At 33.7% G+C, this 25,431-nt stretch overlaps 1 protein-coding gene across 8 annotated transcripts in view; it reads left to right on the plus strand.

Annotated features, from left to right (window-relative positions):
• GALNT13 (polypeptide N-acetylgalactosaminyltransferase 13) overlaps positions 1-25,431 on the plus strand; it is a 584,712-nt gene that overhangs the window by 523,697 nt on the left and 35,584 nt on the right. For 4 of the 8 annotated variants that reach the window (XM_024354859.3, XM_024354861.3, XM_515839.8 and 1 more), the window contains 2 exons: positions 1,306-1,445; positions 14,294-14,392. In XM_024354859.3, coding sequence (XP_024210627.1) covers positions 1,306-1,445; positions 14,294-14,392 — 239 coding nt within the window. The remainder of the gene's footprint in view (positions 1-1,305; positions 1,446-14,293; positions 14,393-25,431) is intronic. The other 4 variants (XM_063791209.1, XM_063791210.1, XM_054679032.2 and 1 more) reach the window with 2 other exon arrangements.

Raw genomic sequence — 25,431 nt, forward strand, 5'->3', positions numbered from 1 at the left:
TTTGAAGGTTGCATTCCGGATTGGAAGTTCTGAATAGAATTATTTCGAAAGCAAATATTTATCTGTTTAAAAAGCCCAAAGACCTTGTTTTTTCTGCCCAAACACCAGCTAGGAAAATCAATATTTTCTCTTGGAAGGAAATGGTTTGGCTGCTTCAGCATCAGAATGCTTTCTAATGACACTATGGCATTTAATTTTGAAAAAACAAAAGTTCTGAAGAGACAAGAAGGTTGGAGCTAGTGAATGATGAGTTTTGAGAGTGTTGCTGCTTTGGAAAATAGTGGCTTGGTAATGGCATTAGTTAAAGACATTTAGATTGTCTAAACACTTGCTCTATTTTAGACAACAATTGGTTGGCTTTGTTACTTGGTTGGGATAGAATATCCTAAATACTAGGCCATTTTGTGCCAGCATGTTGCATAGTGGCCTTAAAGAAGAGAGTTAAACATTGAAATATTTTCAGAATATTGTAAGAATAATTGCTGTCTTGTCACAGTTATTAGTTATTTCAATCAAATGCCAATATTAATATTGAGCAAACCAAGTTGTCATAAAATTTTATATAAAAATTAGTAGCATTATTATTTCTCAACTAGAAAACATTCTTTTCTGATTTTCAGTGGAAATATTCATTTAAATATCAAATATTCTATTATGTGAAATAAAATTAATCATTTTTCATATATACATGTGAATATATTTCTGTTCATTTGCTTGTTAGTTTCTTTACACTTAGATATTTACTAACTTTTTCAAGGACAATGGTAGCTTAGAATAACTCAATAAATCAATAAAAATTAAGTTTATGGTAACTAGATAGAAGTTCAAGAAAAAGAACATATGTACAGTCTATTACGTGAATTATTCTATATAAATTTCTTATAAAATCTACAGGTGGTGAATAAGTGACTCTATGGGGAAAGTGTGAATATTAACAAAAACATTGGCACTACTAGAATTTTTTATTAAGGAGAAACAGACATATTACACAGCTCAGTTAAGCTTTGATTATGAGATACTAAATACCAATTTACATTTAGTTAATTAATTATTTAATCTAAGTAGTACAAGTACTTGGTGATAAATATTTGTATTTGAAAAGTCATAACCAATGGGAGAAGTGTTATTTATATCTATTTAATGTACTAATTCGATGGTAGTAAAAATCCAGTGTAGTAGCAGCTGCATATGCAATTGAATTTGCTGGAATTATGAAGAAGAAAACTGATAGCAAAGTAAATGTAGTAAAACAGTACTAAAACAAAAATAGCACAAACTGATTTGTGTTTCTCTGAAAAATTCCAGGTGTTGTCAAAGTGGATTATGGAGATGTGTCAGTCAGAAAAACACTAAGAGAAAATCTGAAGTGTAAGCCCTTTTCTTGGTACCTAGAAAACATCTATCCGGACTCCCAGATCCCAAGACGTTATTACTCACTTGGTGAGGTATGAATTATTTATTTTGGTTAAGTTATAAATATATTTTGCAAATGGAGCAATTTCTAAGGAGCTCAGTATTTTTTATGTTATGAAAATGCTGTAAGGGATTTTTAATTAGATCTATTTTAAACAACTTCTCATATTTCAAGGACCATGAAGTCTTCATCATAAGGAATCATAAAAATGAGCAGAAATTTTAACATTGAACAAAAAAAAATTTTTTTTAACAGTTCTAAAGCTTTTGGTCATTTACATTCTTAAAATTTACTGTGTACCCCAAACACCTTTTGTTCATGTGGGTTACAACTATTACTAATATTTACTGTATTTAAATTAAAACTGAGAACTTTAAAACCCATTTTTTAGTAATTAAACGTTATATAATAAACAATTACATGTTAATGTAAGTAACATATTTTTGAAAAGTTAATATATTTTTTCCAAGCAAAATCAAGTAATGATAAGAGAGTACCATTGATTGTATTTTTGTAAATTGCATTAATGTCTGGCTTAATAGAAGATAGCTGGATTGTCATATGTGCTTCGGTATTCCATCTATTGCTGCAATACAAGGCAGTCTATTACAATAGCCTCTAGAAAACTCTTATACACTCAGGAGAATGTGAAAGTGAAAACTGCAAGTAATATCTTGGTACTATAACAAAAGTGGTATTGACGTTGTAGACACTCTGAGAACCATTGATCTGCACCATTCTTTTCTACGTATCTATTTTATCTTGAAATACAAAAATGACTTCATTATAACTATACAAACATGTATATAATGTATGTATAATATATAATATATTCATACTATAGATAATTATATATAATATATTCCTGTATTCATCTCATAGATTGATGATTATATATAATATATTCCTATATAGCATATATATCTCAATTGGTCAAAACAAGAATTATATTTCCTTTATGAATTATATCCTCCATATTGATAATTTTCCACTGAATAGGAATCAAAGCTACCTTAATATTGGTTGTGATTAAAGCATTTCAAGAGCAATAAATAGGCCGGGAGCGGTGGTTCACGCCTGTAATCCCAGCACTTCAGGAGGCCAAGGCAGGCGGATCATGAGGTCAGGAGATCGACACCATCCTGGCTAACACAGTGAAACCCCGTCTCTACTAAAAATACAAAAAAAAAACCTAGCCAGGCGTGGTGGCAGGCACCTGTAGTCCCAGCTACTCGGGAGGCTGAGGCAGGAGAATGGTGTGCACCCAGGAGGCGGAGCTTGCAATGAGCCGAGATCGCGCCACTGCACTCCAGCCTGGGCGACAGAGTGAGACTCCAACAACAACAAAAATAAAAGCAATAAATATGCACTTAGGAAATAATTATCAAGTAAACATATTCTTAGATTTAAAATGCCATTGTTGTAGACCATAATGGTAGAATATCTGAAAATGTATATGGTTTAATCTAATACTTTTTTGGGTCATCTGCCTTAATGCTCTGTAACTTTATAAACATATCTTACTTAACAATTAACTAGAAAAAATGAAAGAAAAAATACTTGAGGTGACTGGAACCCTAGCTGAATCGTTTTTAATGACTGATTTAAGTGCCATATTCATGCCTTATTGTCCAAGTCTCCACTTCCTCATTAGCCATATAAATATCTCTCTATAGAGCTTGATTTACATATATTTAACTTTCATCTGAATAATGTAGTGAAAAATTTCACGTGTAATAGCATTGATTTACCACTTTGTAAGTGTATGACTTTAGGCTAGTCACTTAGTCCTGTACCTCAAAGTATTTTTTTGTTTGTTTTTATTGGAGAAGGGTGTATTGTTGCTATCATTTTCAAATGTGTAACATCCTCATGTTGGCACTGATCTCACAGGGATTTATATTTCATGCAGAAAATATACTACAGTGCTTTTTAAAATAGAATAGTCCTTGCATGTTAGTTATTATAAATCACTGAAGATCTCTGATAAAATATCTAATACCCTTATCACTTTATTGAAAATTTGTTTGAACATTCATGAACCTGACTATATCCTCAGAAGAAAGGAGTTTTTCTATTCTTATTATAAAATGTTTCTGTCACTGTTGTCAGTGGACCCAAATCATTAGTAAACATCGATTCCTTTTTCTAAAAGGAGGAATGACCAAGGGCTATAACAGGACAGAAATGAGCAAAGAGGACTTTTGGAAATTCTCTGGGGCCACCAAGGTGACTCCTGAGAAAGACTCAGGGCTCTGTAACAGAACTAGATGTTTAGTTCCAAGTTAAAAATCCAATTTTATGCTGTCCTGCACTATATCAAGGAAACCTAATTCACTTTCTAAAATGTAAAAATAAAATATAGTGTGGGCAAATTCCTTTGTACAAACTACTGATTTCAAATTAGCTATCTTCTGCAATGGATCAGGTGACCATATTTTAATCTGTAGAAATACTTTAGGAAAAGATTTTAAAGAGAGGAATTGAGCCTTTCATAGCATCTAAAAGAGGCAGTATGGTGTATTGAAAACATTCCAGCCCCTGAAGTCAAGCATAGGAGGGTTCAAATCCTAGCCTTACAGCTTTGATTTTGAGTGGCATTAAGTATCCTCTCTACTATCTCTGTCAACAGAATAAAGATAATAATACTGGGTTATAGTGATGACTGAAGACATAAAACATCTAGCCCAATGCCTGACAAGAATAGTAACATACCAGTAGTTACAGTTATTATATCTACCATTTATTGATTTCCTATGCCAACAGTTATTCTAGGTGCTTTAGATGAATTAAGTAGAAATTAGAACAACTTTCATGACTTGGATTTTATTATCGCAGGGTTAATAAGGAAACTGACACACAGAAAGTTTATGTGCTTGGCCTATAGGTCACACAGCTAGTTAACTATTGAAGTTAGGATAAATTACGTGCTAGTCCAACACTAAGGCTCACTTTTTCTTATAACTAGAAGGAGAAATCGATGATTTTATTATATTTTAATCATTCAAAATGTTTTTATTAAATAAATAAGAGCATGAAACTGAGTGTGTTGGCATGTGCCCGTGGTCACAGCTATTCAAGTGGCTGAGGCAGTAGTATGGCTTGAGCCCAGGAGTTCAAGACCAGCTGAGTAACATAGTGAGAACCCATCTCTATTTAATAAAAATAAAAAAAGAACTTGAGCTATGTCTTAGTCCATTAGGGCTGCTATACCAAAATACCTTAGATTGGGTAATTTATAAATAATATAAATTTATTTGTCATAGTTCTGGAGATTAGGAAGTCCAAGATCAAGGTGCCAACCGATTTAGTGTCTGGTAAAGGCTTCTAGGATGGCACGTTGTTGCTAAGTCCTCATATGGAAAAAGAGGCAAATGATATATCCTCACATGGACAAAGGGGCAAGACAGCTCCCTTCAACCTCTTTTATAAGGGCACTAATCCCATTCATAAGGATGAAGCCCTCGTGACTTACACACTTCCTAAAAGTCTCCACCTCTTGCATCTTCTGATTCATAGTTAGACATGTTATCTCTTGGGCCACTGGTCCTCTTGGCTGCACCTCTTAATACCACTACAATGGGGATTAGATTTCACCATGAATTTTGGATAAAGGCATTCAGACCATATCAAACTAAACCTTTTGTTATATGTTGAAAATACAAAGTCAAATAAGGAAAGACCTTTACTCTTAAGCCTTTCTACCAAAATAGGGATGCAGAGGTGGGTAGGGCAAGAGAGAATCAAACAAGTAAAGAAATTCAGTAGAAGTAAAAGATGCCCTGCATGGGTTATATGGTATAACGGCTGTTTAAAAAACCTGATACATTTAAGAGATAAATTAAGTTCTGTGCTTTCTGGAGTATTAATGTACTGTAGTTTTCTACTTTAAAACTAGCCTTAAAGAAATGCAATCCAGCATCTGTTTCCATGGAAACAGAAGGACAAATTCACCAAGCACTACCTCCTAATTCAATTTTGCATGGCCACGTATACATAATTTAAGATGGACATTTTGATAATGAGTTAGAGTTGAACTGTTAATGAACAACAGTCATTTTCTAAAGCTTTTTCCTTCTTACTGCCTGTTATTAACCTTTATTGGAAAAATGTAAAAAGATAATCTTTCCTTATGTATAAGACACTTTCTCTTAAATAATTAGAGTCCCAAAGCAATATCAGGTGTTCAAGCTACTTGCCATCAAAACAAGAACAATATTTCTTTGCAGTATATTCATTTGTTCTTCTCACTGAGTTTGAAATGAAATTGTGTGGCTTTAACAATTTATATATTTTTAACTTCAATATTTTTCAAACTCTATTTGATATTGCTGTGTATTGGTGAATAAAAATGTTTCCTTGTCAATTTCCTTTTATAACTTTCCTTGCTGTATTGGAATATATAGAGGCAAATATGGTATTCAGTTTCTCTATTATATACCACCACCAAAGTCAATAGTTATTGATATCAGATATCTGTATCTTAATTTGTTTTATGTTTGCATCTTACTCAAGTAATTGAAATATTACTTTATCCAGCCCATGAATTACATGCAGTTTCCAATGGGAAGTTAAAAGCTGTGCAATTGCTTTGAACTAAAACCTTTAAGTAAGTTAATGAAGCATGTGTCTTTTAGACTCAGTAAGCAGATCATAATGGAATAAGGAAGTTGAGCTCTTTGCAGCATTAAATTCTCTCTTAACTAGCCCTGAAGCTTATGTAGATTTAACATGCTGGGTTCTGATCTTGTAAATTTAAGTTTAAGATTGAAAGAAATGGCACTCTAAAATAGAATGTCTCAGCCCAAATTTTTGGGTTATGACAGGCTTTCTGAAAAAAAAATACATTGTGAACTAAAATTGAACACAATCTGAAGGCAAATGAAGGAGATGAGGATTTCAGGAGCCAAGTGACAACTCTTGGTGCTTAAAATTTGCATTTGCATGTTGCTTTGAAGATGTTTCGACATTAGTGTACGCATTTTGTATTGTGTACTTAACCTCAGGGTTTCTTTTTCCTCTTGTATCCTTTAGCCATAGTAAGTAGTTAAAGTTCTTGCATATATTGGTATTGTATTCCTTAAATATTGCTGAAGAGCAAATTTACATAATGGAAAATAGACATCCATGAAGCTGCTAGGCTGCAGAGATTAAGGGTAAAATCAGTTACTGCCAAATGCAGAAGCTAAAACGCTTAAAAGTTTACCCTTTCTGTTGGTAATCAGATCTATTTATAGATTCACAGTCTTCTTGGCCCTTTAATAGGATGACCAGCAAGAAAGCCTTATTTTAGGTGACTTACGTAAATGCGGACATTTTTCTGTTCATTTTATTTCCAAAATTCTTGGGGACTCAGTAGCTAATTTTTATCCCAGGGTTTCTGAATATGTGTATGTGTAAGGAGAATATGTCACCCTTTATTGGATGGCTACCTTAAAGTATGTTGGGCTAGGCAACTCACCTGTGAACAAAGTGAGCTATTTTTATTACTTGAAAATATTGTATTTTTTTAACTTCATATTTCTAATAAACTAAAATTCATTCTAATTTTATTACTTAAATGTGTACTGGCACAAACAGCTGCAACAAACTATATGCCAGTTTGGCATTTATTCAATTCTCTCAGGATTTTGGTTGTCACTGTTTTTGTTATCCACCAAATAAATTAAATTGTTTATTTTGCTATGTTCTTTACTTTTGGGGGGAAGGGATTTCAGATATCAGATAACAATAATTTTTGAATCTCACAGTCATTAATCAAGGACCTTCTAAATCCAGTTCTGCATAAGTGAAGTCAACTTGAATTGTTTCAATATACAGATTTTGTTCTCATCTTTCTGATTTATTCACAATTAGATTAAACAGAAAATATACTTTAAATGCATATCCACAAGAGCAATCATATTATGGAAATATTAACATTAAGCTCTGGAATTCACTGCAAATGTGCTTATTTCTGTCTTTACAAAGAAAAGAGAAAACAAATGAGGTTGACATTTGTAAAATAATGATAAAAAATAATATGCAATTGAAGGATAAACGTATGTTGGGATAATTAAAGTAAAATAATGCTAGTTTAAGTTTAGACTGTCTTATCTTTAGAATGGATTTTCTATGAGTTTTTAAAACGGAAAGATTGGTGGTGGGGGCGTGGGCAGTATATATCTCTCTCTTTTAGAAATGGAATTCTCATTGCTACTTGCTTTTACATTCCAGCAGAGGGAGCAAAAGCTAGTGAACAAATTATATAAGTGATACGAACACTACCAATGATGCTGCAATGCACAGAAACATTTAGAAAAAGTCTTGCTGATTTCAAACATCAAAACACAAGTGGGAAAAATGCCCTCAAGTCTGTGTCATTAAGAATTGTTTTCAAGCAATAAAAGATTATGTGTAAACATAGAAATCTCAAAGCAGACAGCCAATTAAAGTTAAAACTATCTTGGCCTTGTGCCATATATTCAAAGCTCTACTGTAACATAAAGAATGAGTCAAAAAAGTTTACCAGATCTTAGAGCTACCAGTGTGCGCTACTATTTTGATTCAAGTTCTGGAACAGACTTTGTAAAGAATTTTTAATGGATAAAGTTCTTTAGTTGTTGGTTGCTTTGATTTTTCTCAGGATTAATGACATGACCAAGCCATTCTTACTGTCAGGTAATATGGTACCGGTGACAAAATTGCATCTTTTCTGAAATTTTACTTCTTCCCTTGAACAACATTCTTTGTGAATATATATTTGAGGTCTCAAGGTGTTCTTAGAAAAATTCTGATTTTAAAATTATACATGATCCTCCTAAATTTGATTATCCTTTACATCTCAAAAGATGAGATCCATAGTTTCAACTCTCCCATATGCTAGTATTGAGATACACGTTAAGATTTGTTTGTTAAGAATTGTTAGAAAACACCAGTGACCATTTTTGTATTTTGAAGACAATATAGCAGATGCCTACAGGGTTGGGCTCGCTCACTCGGGAACAATTTATGTGCTTCTATCTGCCCCTTAGGTGTGCATGGCTTTAAAAAAATCTGAATATTTTAGGCCTAGTGATAAAAACCTTTCAGATTTTAGGCCAGGCATGGTGGTTTACGCCTGCAACCTAGCACTTTGGGAGGCCGAGGCAGGCGGATCACTTGAGATCAGGAGTTTGAGACCAGCCTGGCCAGCATGGTAAAACCACATTTCTATTACAAATACAAAAATTAGGCAGTTGTGATGGAATTCCATGCCTGTAGTCCCAGCTAATTGAGAGACTGAGACATGAAAATCACTTGAACCTGGGAGTTGGAGGTTGCAGTGATCTGAGATCACACTGCTGCACCCCAGCCTGGGTGACAGAGCTGGACTCCATCTCAAAAAAAAACAAAAACGAAAAAAAAGCTTTCAGATATTGTCTCTATCCCAGGTGATATGTCCCTCTTATTTGTTTAAGATGGCAATTGATATCCTGATTTCCTGACACTCTGTCCTCCACACTGCTTATCTCTCAGGTCACCCTGGACATAGATAGAAATTATTTGCCTGACCTCAGCTCATCAGGATGGCACTAAGCATAAAGAATACTTTGTTTTTAGGCTTTTTGACCTGGTCCCAGGCCTAATACCAGGTTGCCTTTATGTATCTTGTTTCATGTGTCTTCACCTGTTGTCTAGATAACCTCTGGTTAGCTCTGTTCAAGCAGAACTGAGTCCTCCCTTGCTCCTTCCAGGCCTCCGTTCTAACAAACACTGCCTGCCTGTCTGGAAGTCAGGACTGGCAATTCCCAGACTCAATAGAATACCTTTAAGTTTTGTTTTGGCAAATTAGTTAACCTCTCTGTATCTTAATGTTTTTGTTTGTAAAACGGGAGTAATAGGTTGGCACATACAATTCAAATAGTTTCTAATTTATATTATTATTATCATCATATTGGAGGTGGTAGTGGTTGTCTCTCTTTTCTCCCTGTGGCAGGTTTCCTAAACCATTGACTCCTGTCTATTGCTATTCTCCCAGATTCTACATCCAGCCAGACTTGACTTCAGTTCCTATTTTGTATCCACTTAGCACCTGCTGCATTCTGAAGGACAAGTAATATTACACATCCACAAAGTACAAAACCACATTGAATGTGGAGTAGTTAGAATGTGCCAGAAATAGGATAGGCTTCTTTTCATGCAGTCTTCCCAAGATAAGTCTATTCTGGAATTCTGGAAAAATTGGTGGCAGCAATGACATTATGTGTGAATCTCTGAATTTTCCCATTAAAACAGAAAATGACTAGAACAGCAAAACTTAAAAAAATGACAAACAATTTTGACAACAAATTTAGGTGGCAAAGTGTTCTCACAAATTCTCAAATATGAGCTGACATTGTCATGACCCACATGATACTACAATTTTTGCAGGAGACAACAGAGGAAAGCAATGAGGTATATGATGGAAATGAGGTCAGGATAAACACCCAATTTTCTAATAGATACTCATGAGAAATTGTTTCAGGCCAATTGGATAATAGTAGCTGAAAATGGGAGAAGTACTTTGCAGGTGAGAAAAAAAACTCCTCTCTAATATCTGAAGGGTCTGAACAGTCTGCAGTCTGTGAATTCTTGAAACTCACTAGCTGAAGCTCCTTCTCAGAAGACACTTTGGGGAATAAAGCCCAACTAGAGTGGGAGGAAAAGGAAATGAATGGTCCAGATTAAAATGGGTGAGGTAAATGGGGTCAGGAGGTCTCAAGAAATAGAAGGGTAATTTTTTTTTAACACTTCAAAAACTACAGAAAATGTGTTCTATATTTGTGAAATTAGAAATGGTCTTTTGATCAATCATTTCCCCTTAAAAGACTAGGAAAATTGATCTTATGCAAAAAAGGAAAGAAGGAAGAACAAAAGGAAGAGAGAAAAGAAAAACTAGAAAAGCATGACTGATGTAAGAAAAAGATAGTAAGAAGTAGAATGGTATCTCTGCAAACAATGCAAGCACACCAGTACTTTATGCTCATAAGACAGAGGAAAAGTGTAATCTAATATTTCAAAAGATGCTAAAATAAATGCTCTAAATGATAGAATATAGAAAAGAACAACATAAATCAATTTAGAAAAACTGAAATGCGCAACTATAATGCAGGAAAGAATCAGAAATCAAAGACTAAATCATTTCAGAAATGAAGGCCAAACTTGTAAGAACACATGAGTGAATAATACCAAGAGAGCATGCCATAAGAATTTTAGAAAAGAAAAAGGAGCAACTAAAAAAATAAAAATTGGAAACTAAATTGTTCAATTGAAAGTGACACATATAGAAGATAAGCAACAAGAACCAAAATATTAGGATTTCCTAAAGAGAAAAACCAATGAAATAAAATGAACATTAATAACTCTAGGCAGGGTGCAGTGGCTCACACCTGTAATCCCAGCACCTTGGGAGGATGAGGCTGGTGGATTACCTGAGGTCAGGATTTCGAGACCAGCCTGACCAATATGATGTAACCCCATCTCTTCTTAAAAAAAAAAAAAAAAAAATTTTGACCAGGTGTGATGGTGGGCGCCTGTAATCCCAGCTACTTGGGAAGCTGAGGCAGAGAATTGCCACCACTGCACTCCAGCCTGGGCGACAGAGTGAGACTCTATCTCAAAAAATAAAATAATGACTATAATTCCGGGAAACTTTTCTGAAAATAAAATTGCAACGATATTGTGAAAAGGAACACTACATCCCTGCGAGAGTGATCCATAATGAGTAATGTCAAGATACATTGTAGTAAATCTCCCAAACTTAAAAGATAAAAAAATCAGTGTGGCTTCGAGGGAAATAGATACTTGTAAGAATGAAGGGGGGAAAATCCCAGATTGTCATCAGAGTTTTCAAAGGAATCCTTTACTCTGGAAGTAAATGGAGTAACATTTAAAAGGTAGTCAAGTTTGGTGAGTCATGGATTTTAGATCTATCAAAGTGATTTTCAAGTATAGCAGCCACAGATATAATTATCAACATGCAAGAACTCAAGACTATTGTTCCTGGTAAATAGAAATAGCATTTGCCCACTTGTTCAGGCCCAAAGCTTGGCATGTTTCTTGATGTCTTTATTTGTCTTATAACTCACATTCGATTCAATGGAAAGTTCCAGTGGCTCTACCTTCAAAATATATCTGAAATTGGACCTTCCACCCCCATTGTTATTCTGTTAATCACCATCATCTCTTGCTGGCATGACTACAGTGGCCTCCTTCCTTGTTTCTCTGCTTCCAGTCTTTCTTCCCTCTAGTCTGCTCTTTGCACAACAGCCACAATAAGCTACTATTATACCATGCCTATGCTAAAACTCTCATGTTTCCTTACATTACTTAGTCTGGGATACCTCTCTAACCTGCCCCTTGCTCACTGCAATGGTGGTACAAGGCTAGTCCGTTATTTCACTCAGTACTGTCCAACTACAGGGAGCATCCGTTTGCTGTTCCCCTGCCCAAAATGTCCTTCCATAGATGAAAATATGGTTGCTCTCCTCTTCATTAAACGTCTTTTCAAGTGTCTTTATTCCAACTGACCTTTCCTTTCTAAAATAGTACCATCTCCTTCACTTTATCTACCCTTACTATGCTTTATATTTCTTCACAGGACTTCTTGATTTTCTGACATATTACAAATCTATTTATTTGTTGCTCTCTTCCCTTCTAAAACATAAGCTTTATGAAGGAAGAGACTGTGTTTATTTTGTTCCTTTCTGTCTCCTCAGCACCTCAGGTAGTGCCTGGTATGAGATATACATTTTCCTGATACTACTACTCAATTGAATAAATGAATTCACAAGAGGTGTTACATACTAAAACATTAAAGTGTTATCTTTTGTAGAAAATAGATCAATAATAGGTTGTTACTGAAGACAAAATATTTTGGAGCCATTCTTAAAGGTTTTTCTTAATTTGTCAAAGAGTAAGAGGGCATGCATCTCCGATAAGTCCCTTTCCAGTACCACTGTCAGAGTATGTACTAGGCTGAATATGGCTTTGAATTTTCTGCTTTCCAGCAAAGAGAGAAAGCCTTACAAACAATTCAAGCTGTAACCCCTGTAATTATTAATTAGTGCCTATTCAAGTACCAAGTACCTAGCAGAGATTCTTCTAATCAGATTGCATACCTTACATCTAAAAATGAATTAGTCATTTTGTGAGATATGTATTTCTCTAAGTATAATGGCATTATACTGTCCTACACTCTTTTAGGAACTAAATGGCAATAATGTATAATCTTATTTTCAAGAAATCTTCCTTTTATGAAAAGTCAATAAAACTGATGTAAGGGATTTAAAAATAATTCAACTTATATAATTTGATCAGACTATGTGCAACCTATACCATCCTATTTACTACATCATACTACAATTTATCAGTTGTTACCTTCCTTAATCCTCTCCAGCTGCAGGTCCTGAAAGGTCTTTTGCCTATAGGTTCAATCCCTTCTAGTGTCTGGACCACCTGAAATCAGATTGAGAATATATTTCAGCCCTATATGAACTGGTACGGGTTTTGCTTCTAGAAGCCCGTGCCCTTTCCTTGTAATATTCAGTGTGCGTTTTGTCTTTTTTAATGGGTTGCTGCTCAGACTTTTTTATGAAAACACATATAACTCTGTTCTAAATCTCAGCCCCTTGAAACAGGGCTTGATGACTCTGTCCAGCTTTTTCTAACTTTTACCAAATGGAAATTCTGATCCATACTATTCTCAGTTATTGATGGGGGCCTTAATGCAAGTCATACCACTTTCCCCAACTCCAGGTACTAGTACTTGGCCATGAGGTTCTGCACCACAGAAAAAGTGAATTGTATAAACCAAATTCATCCTCTATATGTTTATGTAATAAGTTTCTCATCTTATTCATTAGCCAATGTGAGGAAACACATACTCAGAGCATAGATAAGTAAATATATGTGTCCAATAATTCTACCAAGTGAACAGTAAAATATGCATGTCTATGGTTCAGAGATACAAACTTTTCAAAAGCAGAGTGGACAAGCATAAATACATACTTGGGGTTGAGACTAAGTAAAAATCTGAAATATCCCATTTATTAGAAGGTTGAAGGTTTTTTCTTTTTTGCATTCATTTGTTCTTGATTCAGTCAGATTAGTATCTTTAAAGTCAATTACTGGTTTTGTAATTACATTTGGCACAAATATGTATTAACTTTATGTTAATTATGGGACTAATGCCATGTTAGAATGTAAACCAAGAACTTTATGTCTGTAGTCAGCAATTCAATCTTGCTTTTGAGGAATTTGTAATGTGAAATCACTGTTTAGCATTGTAATAGCTTTCCTTAGGGTCAAGCACTTCCCAATAAGTTTGACATTAGGCATGAAACAAGATGCATGAAAATGTTTTACTCACAGATATAAACAGTGTAATCTTTATTAACACACAGAATGGAACATACAGTAATGAAGCAATCTAAAAAGAACATAAATTTCAATATTTAGCCAATTTGTTTTTATTTCCTTCCATGCAATAGTATAGGAGTTCAAGAATAGTCGATGGTTATTTGAGTGGAATATGAAAAGTGTGTCCTAATTTTCAGAGGATTTGGGGAAGAATTCCTAATTCATAATATGCAGCTGCTTCCTTCTTCTGTGATACTATGCTATAAACAGGGAACGTTTCTTGATTAGATGCCAGTGCCAATTCTGTTCAAAAACTTCAGGAGGAGTTTAGAAATGTATACAGGTTAAGAATGGACACAGAAAAAGACAAATATTTAAAGCAATATGTTTTTCTTGGAGAAATTTTCTTATGAAGTTGTATTATTCAGTTAACAATAGTTAGTAACATAAGAAGGATTTGATGACTTAAATAACTGTCTGATTTATGTTTTATCCCCCCCTTTTGTGTGTTTCCTTTAGATAAGAAATGTTGAAACCAATCAGTGTTTAGACAACATGGGCCGCAAGGAAAATGAAAAAGTGGGTATATTCAACTGTCATGGTATGGGAGGAAATCAGGTAAACTCTCCCTTTTTATCAGCTTCATATTTTAGAGGAAAAATATTGTTAAAACTATCAGTGGAGACCATGGCTCACATGTTAATAACTATAAACTGAGCTTAATAAATAAATGTGCACTCAAATCTAGAACTAATTTGGCTATTTTATTGTCCCAAGGATCTTAAAGGAGAGCTGAAAAATTAAAATAAAAAGAGCAACACTTTCAGTGTGCCTACAGTTAATGAAGATATCCAAATATTTTAGACACATCTCATTTTACCATGTATTAGCAAATGAGGAGTACATTTTGTTCTGTTAACTGAATATAGAAAATAATTCCTCACTATCTGTGATGTTTTCCCGATGGTTATTTTTATCCATTTCTTTTCAGATTTTTATGTATGTTATGATTTTTAAGAGCTTTTGAAGTTTAATAAAATGTTTAAGTATATAGTTCAGTGTTGAAAGCTGACTAAAAGTCTTAGACAGCCTTTCTTGTGTGTGACAAGAGTTCTTGTGCTCTTCTTAAGCATTGGAAAATAGCTTTGCATGGTGGGCCACATGGAGGCTATTTGGCTGTGAGTCTTCAGGACAGAGCTATTTTACTGCCATGGCCACTTTGAGAGGTAGAATTTGGAGTTCCTGGGAACTATACCAACAAAGCAGAGTTTGAGGTAGCTGATCCTCTGTAAACAAGTTATCTACAGAAGTTTAGGAGAACCAAAAGTTTTTTATCCAGAGGTAGAATTTCTGAGTTAGTGTGAACCGAGGTTGCAAAAATTATCCTGTCCAGCACAATTATGGTTATATTTGTGTCAAGATTTATTACAGAAATACTTGTTGATTCTTGTACTATAAAGAAGAAAATGAACTGTGTTGAGTTTTGGCGCACCATACTTCAAACAGGGCCTGTGTTATTTAATGGAGAACATTAAAAGGAAGTTTCTCCCTTAAAAATTCTTAATTTAAAAAATCCTAATTAGTGTTCCAAACTGTCAATTTGAGCAAGAAAATATTTAAACCAAATTTCTAAATTACAGCATGGGAAATTGACCTTATGGAGGAAGAGGATAGAAACAACATAGGCAGACTAATGACAAAGCATTCAGAAATGATTCCATTTATTGTTTCACTGATTCATAATGAATGTGACGGGCCTCTACTGCCAAAAACCAATGAAGTCCTGATGAATTCAGCTGGAAACAACAAAATGCTTAACTATAAGAGGACTAAATGTGTGAGGGTTTAATTTTCTCACATAATAAGAATTCTGACATTTGTTTAGGACCTCAATGATTTCATAAAGAAACCAACAACTTTATATCTTTCCATTCTTTAGTGTTTAGAGTTAACTTTTATCATCAGCTGGTCAGAAGAGGACTACTGAAATTCCAGACATCATATCCACATTCAAGGCAGGAATATCAAAGTCAGGGAAGAACTGCAATAGCCATATCTGTTTTTCTTTTAGGAAAAGCAAAAGCCTTCCTAGAGGCTCTACACATCTCAGTGTATCTCTCTTTAGGTAAAAATGTGTTACTTGGACATCCCTAGTACAACAAAACACTGAATATTTAACCCCACACTCACAAGTAGCTGCTTCTCACAGTTCATTTACCAAGATATTGGGGGGACATTTAGAAGTGCCAGCCATAATCTGTTTAAACAACTTATGGCAAAAAAAATCAGCTAATTATCTGCTCCATAATGTCATATAGAATTTAAAGAAACACTACTTATGATATCTCTCTCATTCTATTGCTTGTGAAAATGAGAAAGGTACCCCAGATGAATTCTCTACATAGAATCATTACAGTGTCATATTAAAAATTACTTTATTCATCTGCACGTTTTCAAATACCCAGAAATAAGCTATCTCACTCTACTGCAACCTTCTTGCTGGCAGTCCTATATCTTACTCCTGTTTTCATACCCAGCACCTGCTGCTGTCTTGGGACATGGTGAGCACCTAACAAATACTAGGCAAGTAAATAGATGAAAGATTGTATGGTCAGAACAGTAGATTTGTACCTTAGAACTTTGTAGACATTGCCAAGAAATAATGAGCTGTTATTTTCATAGTAACTAAAAGTATATAAAAACAGCTCAGGGATTCATAAAGAAAGTGATCAAATAATAATAAGCATAAAATCTATCCCTACTTTTATTCTAATGTGCTCTACAAGATCAATTTAATAACAAGATAAAAATTAAAACCATTATTTTTCCATCTACATACTTAATTGCACATACACACACACACACACACACACACACACAAATGTTTTTGGAGCCCTTTTTGTTAAAACACAAACAATAGAAACAATTCAGTATTTACCAAGAGGGGAATGGTTAAATAAAGCATGGTATACACATAGTATAGAAAGCTGTATACCATCAAAATGACTGAGGGAGGTCTGCATGTGTGTAACTAGAACTTCAAAAGAGAAAAACAATCCAGACAACTTATTTTCAATAATCTCATTTATGAAAAAATATTTGAACATTTTTCTATATATAGTATCTGTATATTTATATGGATGCTATGTAATCTATTACAAATCTATAAAAATCTATCTGGAATATAGATTGTATGTGGCGAGTGGATATCTGGAAAGAAGACTGAGTTGGAAAAGAAATTTTCCTTTTTACCACACATTTTTCTGCATACAGTAGTACATGTATTTCCTTCATAATTAAATAAGAATGGGGAAATTTAAACTATTGAGACTAGAAGAACATTGTTGTGTTGCATTACCCCGATCTGATTAATTGGGTAACTTATGGCAAGTTACATAATATTTTTGAGCTTTGATATTGATTGTCCATAAAATGAACAAAAGATTTCACTCAAATTTTTTCTACCACTAGGAAAATTCATTAAAAAAATTAACACTAAACATGGCACATACTAAACATGCAATGTGTATTGATCCATTGCCATTAATTAGCTCCTTTACTTGCTATTTCTATTGATGTTGTTAATTCTCTTATTTCTGAAGTTAAAAAATGTTCGTTCAGTGGCTAATGTTACAAGCAAGATAAAAGCACAACACTTCATTTGGTACTGTTGATTTCAAAATGATGAACAACCTCTCCTGTAACTCTAACAAATACAGATTATGGAAAAATTTAACCATCATATAAAACTCAATTATTATGAATTCTGCTCTGATGGAATTCAATATTTCTAAGATAATTAATACTAGGAACCTGTTTCAGGTTTTGTCTTTCTCACTTTAATAAAAAACAGATTTTAGAATTTTATTCTCAGAATTACCCTCCCTGGTTTTATTGCTATTCTTTTATGTTACCATGGAAGCAGCATTTATTTTTACGGTTATTTAGTTTTGACTGTTTTATAAGTAGCCCCCAACCCATAAAAATCACTCAAGCTTCTCTCTCTTGCTTTTACACAAAAATCATAACAAATGTTAAAATCCTTTTTTAACTTAGTTACATTTCTAAAAAAAGGTGTTTTTTTTTTTGTTTGTCGACAATTATACCTTAACCATTTCTCCTTGCATAGGAGTTTTGATAGTTTAGGGGTTTTTTAAGGCCTTGGAAACATCAGGAAGAAACTTACTTTTCAGTAGTTGTTAGAAATAATTTTCTTAAACAGTCAGATTTCCAGCAAAATCTAAATGGAGTTAATGAAAGTTTTTGTAGCAGGAATACTGCAAAAGCTAACAACTGGAGAATTATTATTCAATTCAACATGACCATTTTGAAGTGCTCTTTTTTTAAAGCCTTATAAATAAAAAACGTCTTACTCAAAGAATAACAAAATTCAGCACTCCATTTATATCTATTCTTGCAATGATTTCTTTTCATTGTCAAGCAACTTCATGATAATCATTAACACTTTGAAAAGAATAAGAATAATTTGATTAACTTGAATATAAACTTTTACAAGTGAAAGAAGTTACAATTTACTGAAATAAAGTATAGCAGTTGTGAGAGTGTCTTCTCTGTACTTCTGAAAGATGGCATGGATTCCTGGAAGCACTTCCATGTCCCGTACAATGTTAGTGACTCAGATTTACATGTACAGCCCCAACCTCTCTCCTGAGCTCTAGAATCTATAGCCAGTTAATTATCGTTAATGTCTGCAGACATCTCAAACCCACCTGTTTCCAAACTGAACTCATTTCCTTTCCTTTCACACAATCATCCAAAATGGAAACCTAACATAGAAACTTACTTCTGAAGTCCGATTAGTCACCAAATCCCAACACTTCTATGGAAAAATGTCCCTACATCTTAGTCCTCTTATAACCAGGATCTCTGCCTTTGTTCTAGCCTATATCTACTTTTACCCATATGGATTTAAAACCTCATTATTTTCATGACTCATAATTCATGCTACATTAGTTTAACATCTCATTAAATTTTCAGCAGCTTTCCACTGCCCAAAGAATAAAAGCCAAATTCTTTCCTATGATATACAAAACCCCTCATAATTGTATCCCCATCTGGTTTTCCAGCCTGATCTACCTTGATGTCCCACCGGTCTCCTGTGCTCTAGACATATGTCTCATAATTTCTCATTCCTTGAATGCTTTCAGTGTTTTCCTATCCTAGCAGTTCACTTACACTGTTCTCTGAAATTGAGCTGTTGGCTACACTCTGCTCCACTAAAAAACTTAAGACACACTCACTGTTGAAAACCCAATAATTTAGCTTCTCATTTGCTAGCTATTCATTAGCAACTCCTTTACCTAAACAGGACACATTTTTAATGGATAAACTATAATTGATTTATTCATTGTTTTATTGTTTAACATACAATATTTATAAAAGTTCATTGTTGTAAACTAGGCCCATCAATTTCCTTGTATCTAAAATCTGGCGATCGCCAATATTTACTTCTTTAGAAATATCCCTAGAAGTACATTTGCTACAGGACACATTTTTAATGGATAAGCTATAATTTATTTATTCTTTTATTGTTTAACATACAATATTTATAAATGTTCAGTATTATAAACCAAGCCTATCAATTTCCTTGTAGCTAAAATCTGGTGATCACTAATATTTACTTCTTTAGAAATATGTCTAGAAGTACGTTTGCTCAATCAAAGGTTATGCAAAATTAGAAGGCTTTTAAGGTATAGTAACAAATTGTTCTTTTTTCTTAAGATTTCAGCAAATAAGACTAATAGCTAAAATAAAAAGGACTCTGATAAACATTTAATACAAATCACCCTCTTTGAATCTTACAATGATCTTTGAAGTAGATAGTGTTATTATCTTATTTTACTTACGAATGTAATGGAAATCTTGAGTGATTAGTATCATGATTGAAATGGTAAAGCCAGTGTGAACCTAAGTCTGATTCCACACCAGGTTTATAGTCACTGTATTTGCATTGATTTCCAACCACACTTTCCAGGATTATAATCGCAGTGGCCAACGCTGTGTATTATATATTTTTTTTGTTTTTTATCTTTGCCATTTTAGTATGGGAGAAATATTTTATCTTGTTTCAACCATATTTCTAGCATTATCAATGCATTTAATGATTTTTAAAACTGGCATTTAAACATTTCAAAAATTGTTATTGCAAATTTTCTAGTGATATTGTTGCTTATGTTTCCATTGGGGGTTGAAAGGGGTCTTTTTTCTGTTGTCATTTATAAGAATACTTTGTTAAATATTATCGTCCTTGTCATGCATTTTGCAAACATTTTTCTGACTTTTTGTTTACAGTTTTTTTTATATACAGACTTTTCAAGTTTATATATTAAAACCAATGTTTGCCTTAATACTTTCTCTTTTTTGTGTAGAAATGCCATTCATTTTTAAAGTGCTTTGAAACAACATTTATATCATCATAAAGGCATAATATCAAAATTGGTACTCAGATCATAGTCTTATTAGGAATATGTTATATCTACTCAAACTGATACTAATTTTTATTTAAAATTTACATAAAATAGCTGGGCATGGTGGTATGCATCTGTAGTACCATCTATTCAGAAGGCTAAGGCAGGAAGATCTCTTGCACATAGGAGTTTGAGTCCAGCCTGGGAAATGTAGCAAAACCCCATCTCTAGAAGAAAAAAAACCTCTAATACATAAAATATATTCATAATTAGGTAAAAATTAAATTAACGTAACATTTATAAAATAAACATTTTACTTTGAAATTAATCACTATAACAATTTTAAAAATTCAATGCTGTTTCCCTCTGAATAACAGCATATCTTTAATTAAAAATGAATAAAAATAGCCCCATACACATTGTACCTTTTCCTTTTAAAGGCAAAAAAATGTAAAGTAATGGAAAAATATTCACAACCCTAGTGAATGCATTTATAATGTTTTTTTTTCTCCCTGGAGCCACTCATTTGAAGACAGCTAGAAAGCACGTGGAAACATTCCATATAATTTATTGCGGTAAATGATTCAGAGCTATTTTTCAAGGTAGCAAGCCTTTAAGGAAGCTTATGCTAGCCATTTGTTAAAATGCTGTTTTCTGCCAAGATTAAAGAAGAGATCATTAGGTATGATCTACACTTTTATACAAATATCTCCTCCTCGTCTAACATCTGATTACTTAAATTGAATCTAATCTTATGACAGGTGTATTAAAAATTTAGAGAGTAAACAAATCCTTTGTTTCATTACAGATCCTCTCCTAGAGAAAGCTTAATTATTTTATTAATATGTTCTAATGTACTCACAGATTGTAATGAATACATTCAACAGATATGTATTCATTTTAAAGTTTGCATTTTTATAAGTACTGTAATTACTTAGAAGCCATTTCAATACTAATTTGGTCCCTTTTTAGTAGCTTGCACAGTGGAATTAAAACTTACCAGGGATTTCACAGAGTAAATTTGCAAGTTAAATAGAATGGCCTATGAGGAAAGAAGGAAAATCTACCATTCATTAAATGTTTAAATGAGTTGGATACATGCAAGCTAGAAGAAAGCAGGGTTACCACAACTTCTATAGAAACAGGAATTATTACAAGAGCCTTTCATTATCATTAATGCTTGACTGGGAGAACTTCTCTGGTCTTTGCTGACTTTGTCCTCCTGTCAGGAGATTATACTATACTTGGGATGGAATGCTGTCTTAGTCTATCTGGGTTGCTATAATAAACATACAATAAACTGGATGGTTTAAAAACAACAGAAATTTATTGTACACAGTTCTGGAGGCTGAGAAGTCCAAGATCAAGACACCAGCAGATTTGGTGTCTGATGAGGGAAAAGTTCATTGAGCCTTCTTCTTGCATGCTCACATGGTGAAAGAGAAGAGCTAGATCTCTGGGTTTCTTTCATGAGGACACTAATCTCCTTCCTCGGGGCAGAGACTTCATGACTTGATCACCTTCTAAGGGCCCAGACTTCTAATGCTATCACCCTGGGGACTGGATTTCAATGCATGAATTTGGGAGGGGGGGGACTCAAACATTTAGACTACAACAAATGATAATTTCAGTCAATCATTCATCCAACAAAACCTGATTATCCTAGTCAATAATAAACACTCTAGGTAGTATATGACTAAGGGGAAAATATCCAAAGAAAAGAAACATTTCACTTTGGCTAGCTTTTTGGGGGATCATGAGTTATCTCTTGACCCTCAAGTTCTTCAAACAATGAAGTTTGAAGTTTTCTTTCAAGTAAATCCAATAGGCCCTGTGATCATTTGATCAGTCAGGTGTCAACAAAGTCTTAGGATACTTTTACATGTCAGTGAATCTCTTATTGCCATGCTACTGTTCATTCTTGATTCTTCACATTTTATTTTTCTACAAAATTAATCCCCTCAAGTTTAAGGAGGCATCAAAGTTGTACCATATCCTGGGCTTGCAGCCATTGTTTCAAACTCAATGTGTCTATAATTACCTTATCTTTTGTCCCAAGCCTTTTGTCCTCTAATCTCTTTCTTTCATCTTTTACATTTTTCTCTCTCATCTTTCATCACCCCATGCTCACTACAAACTGGACCTAAGCCCTGGGGATTCATTCTACTAGTCTTTTTAAAATCTATTTCTTCTTTTCTTCCATTAATAACTCAGCTTTCTAAATTTGAGCCTTGATTGCCTCAGACTTGAATTGCTACAATAATTTTCAGTGTAGTTTCCCCAAACTCCAGCCTGTCCCTATCTTCATTCCACCTTCCTTAAATAATTAAGTGATGACTCCGTCGAAATTATCGCTCCCAGTTGGAAAAACATACAAGCACCAAAAAAAAAAACCCTGAAAGAGTTCCTAGTTATTACAGGATAAAATTGGCATTGTTTACACAACTTTGACCCCTTTCTGCTCTACTCCATCAACTTTATGGACCCTGACCAGACTTGTAAAAAATTGTTATTGTTAGTTGTTGTTTTTCTTATAGCTTTGCCTTTTCTTAAACCCGTTTGCCATGACCTTTCCATGCTTTTATTTTTATTTATTTATTTATTTATTTATTTATTTTTTTTTTTTTTTGAGGCAGAGTCTTGCTCTGTTGCCCAGGCTGGAGTGCAGTGACACAATTTTGGCTCACTGCAACCTCCACCTCCCGGGTTCAAGTGATTCTCCTACCTCAGCCCCCCGAGTAGCTGGGATCACAGGAACCCGCAACCATACCTGGCTAATTTTTGTACTTTTAGTAGAGACAGGGTTTCACCATGTTGGCCAGGATAGTCTCGAACTCCTGAACTCAGGTGATCCACTCGCCTCCACATCCCAAAGTGCTGGGATTACAGGTGTGAGCCACTGCGCCTGGCCACTTTTAGAACTATGTAAATTCTATCAATCTAGTAACACTTCAAAACCCACCATCTCTATATAGTGCTGTATTTTTTCTGCTTTTCAATACACATTTATATTTCCTTTGAACTTAGACTGCAGAATTTTTTCTCGTGTTTTTAACTTATATATTATTTCTCAATATTTTATTCTTTAATCATTATGTTGTCATTCAATTATGTATGTTTCATTATCCTATCTGCAAAAATAAATTGTAGTCTTTTTTGGAAGCAAGAATTTGTTGTTTTTCTTTTTTAAAAATCCCCTTACAGGAATAAATGCTTATTAAAAGAATGAACAAGTAAACAATTGTTATAAAAATGTTTAAAGTTACACAAGAGCCTGTTATCATAAAAATAGCTTCAAAATTCTGACTACATAAACTAAAATCATCTTCCTGGAGGATGAAATTGTTCCTCTAGAAATGTGTGGATTTGGGGCTTTGGTAACTGAAAAATGAATATCAAAAGATACCCATGTTCTAACCCCTGGAGCCTGTGTTTTACCTTATGTGGCAAAAAAGATTTTGTAGACATGATTTTGTTAAAGATCTTGAGATATGGAGATAATCTTGTGTTATCTAGATAGCCGTGCTACCACATGTATCCTTATAAAAGGGAAGCAGAGGGAGAAGAAAAGGTGATGTGACCATAGTGGCAGAGCTTGGAGTAACGCGGCCAATAAGCCAGGGAATGGTTGTAGTCACAAGAACCTGGAAGAAGCAAGGGCTAGATTTTCCCCCAGACCCTCTGGAGGGAAAGAGGCCCTGCTGATACCTGATTCCCATCCAGTAAAACTGATTTTGGACTTCTGGCCTCCTGAAATGTGAGAAAATAAATTCCTGTTTAAGCTTCCAAGTTTGTGATAATTTGTTTTATCAACGACAGGAAATTAAGGGCTCACAAAGAAAATTCTAGAAACAGTATAGCTCAGAGTTCATAAATAGCCAACTTCTTTGGACAAAAAGTTCTAAGATACTAAACCTTCCTTAAAGTTGGAAACATACATGATTTCATCCTGATACTTCTAAACATGTTCTGATAGCTAGAAAGAATGGACCTCTCAGTTATATAGTACTGATTCTTCAGAAAGTTTTAATTTTAGAATTTTTGTTTTTAGAGATTCTATTTTAACTCAAATTTTTGTATTCTCTACCATCATAGTAATTGTAAATAACATTGTCAATTATAAATCCTATATTAATAAAAATATAAAATAACTAAAATGAAATCCTTAAAATATTAAATGATAATGGCTCCTTCTGTTAATAAATCCTGCACAGGAGTGTTAAAATTATTTTATCCAATAATTGAGCAAAAAATCAACAAGTAACATTTTCCTAATTCAAGAAAATTATATTAGAGGAACTTCTATGAAAACTTGGAGTTGATAAAAACTTGTAGGAACTTGTGATCTGATCCTGCCGAGTGTTGCCTGGCCACAGTGTTTTCTAGCATAGAAACGTTAAATATGTCATGTTTGGCCCTTTTCTTTCCCTGACAAGAGTTACTCAAATATTGTAAGTTTTTGTTTTCTTTCTTAAGGTCTCCTAAAAATTGAAAACTAGTATTGGCTGTTTTTTAGATTTATCTTTTAAGTATTGTAGAGTCTCATTTTATGTTTCTACATTTTGATTGTTAACATCTACCATGTAAGACATTTTTTCAAAAGTGTTAGAAAAATTGTCAATTCAAGTCAATCTAGAAAACACCTTTTCCATTTTCATAAGATATTTAAAATTCATTTCATGGGATCCTACATTCATTTAAATAAGTCACAACTTTGCCTCTATGCTTTCTAGCTATGAGCACAAAGTTGGTTATATGATTCCTTGTGTCCATAATATTAAAAAACAGCTTCGTAAAAGTTCAGATATTCCTGGTGTTAAAATCATAAGGATGTCTACTGTGATTATTGATAAGAAAAGCAGTACATGGAAAAGGGACTATGGCACCAACAAGGGAAGGACACCAGACCAAATTGGAGAAGACAGTGTCTAAGAAGGCATCTTAGAAAATAGCAAAGTATGTCAGTGCAAATAGTAGGACAAAATATTATTCTGTTGATTAATTGGTTAAAGTATATCACCATCATCCCATGCATAACTGAGATTAATATTACATTTCTATAAGGCTTAAACATTAAAATGATATTCTGTTTTTTAATGTACATAAATGTGTATCAGTCTTATTAATGGGATTCCCAGAATATTTGGAAAAACTCCCCTTAAAGTGAAATATCACAGTAAGTGTATAAAGCAGAAAGTTTAATACTACCCTGGTTTAATAAAACCCCAC

Source organism: Pan troglodytes, chromosome 13 (assembly GCF_028858775.2).
Source record: "Pan troglodytes isolate AG18354 chromosome 13, NHGRI_mPanTro3-v2.0_pri, whole genome shotgun sequence".
In the NCBI taxonomy this organism is placed as follows: domain Eukaryota; kingdom Metazoa; phylum Chordata; class Mammalia; order Primates; family Hominidae; genus Pan; species Pan troglodytes.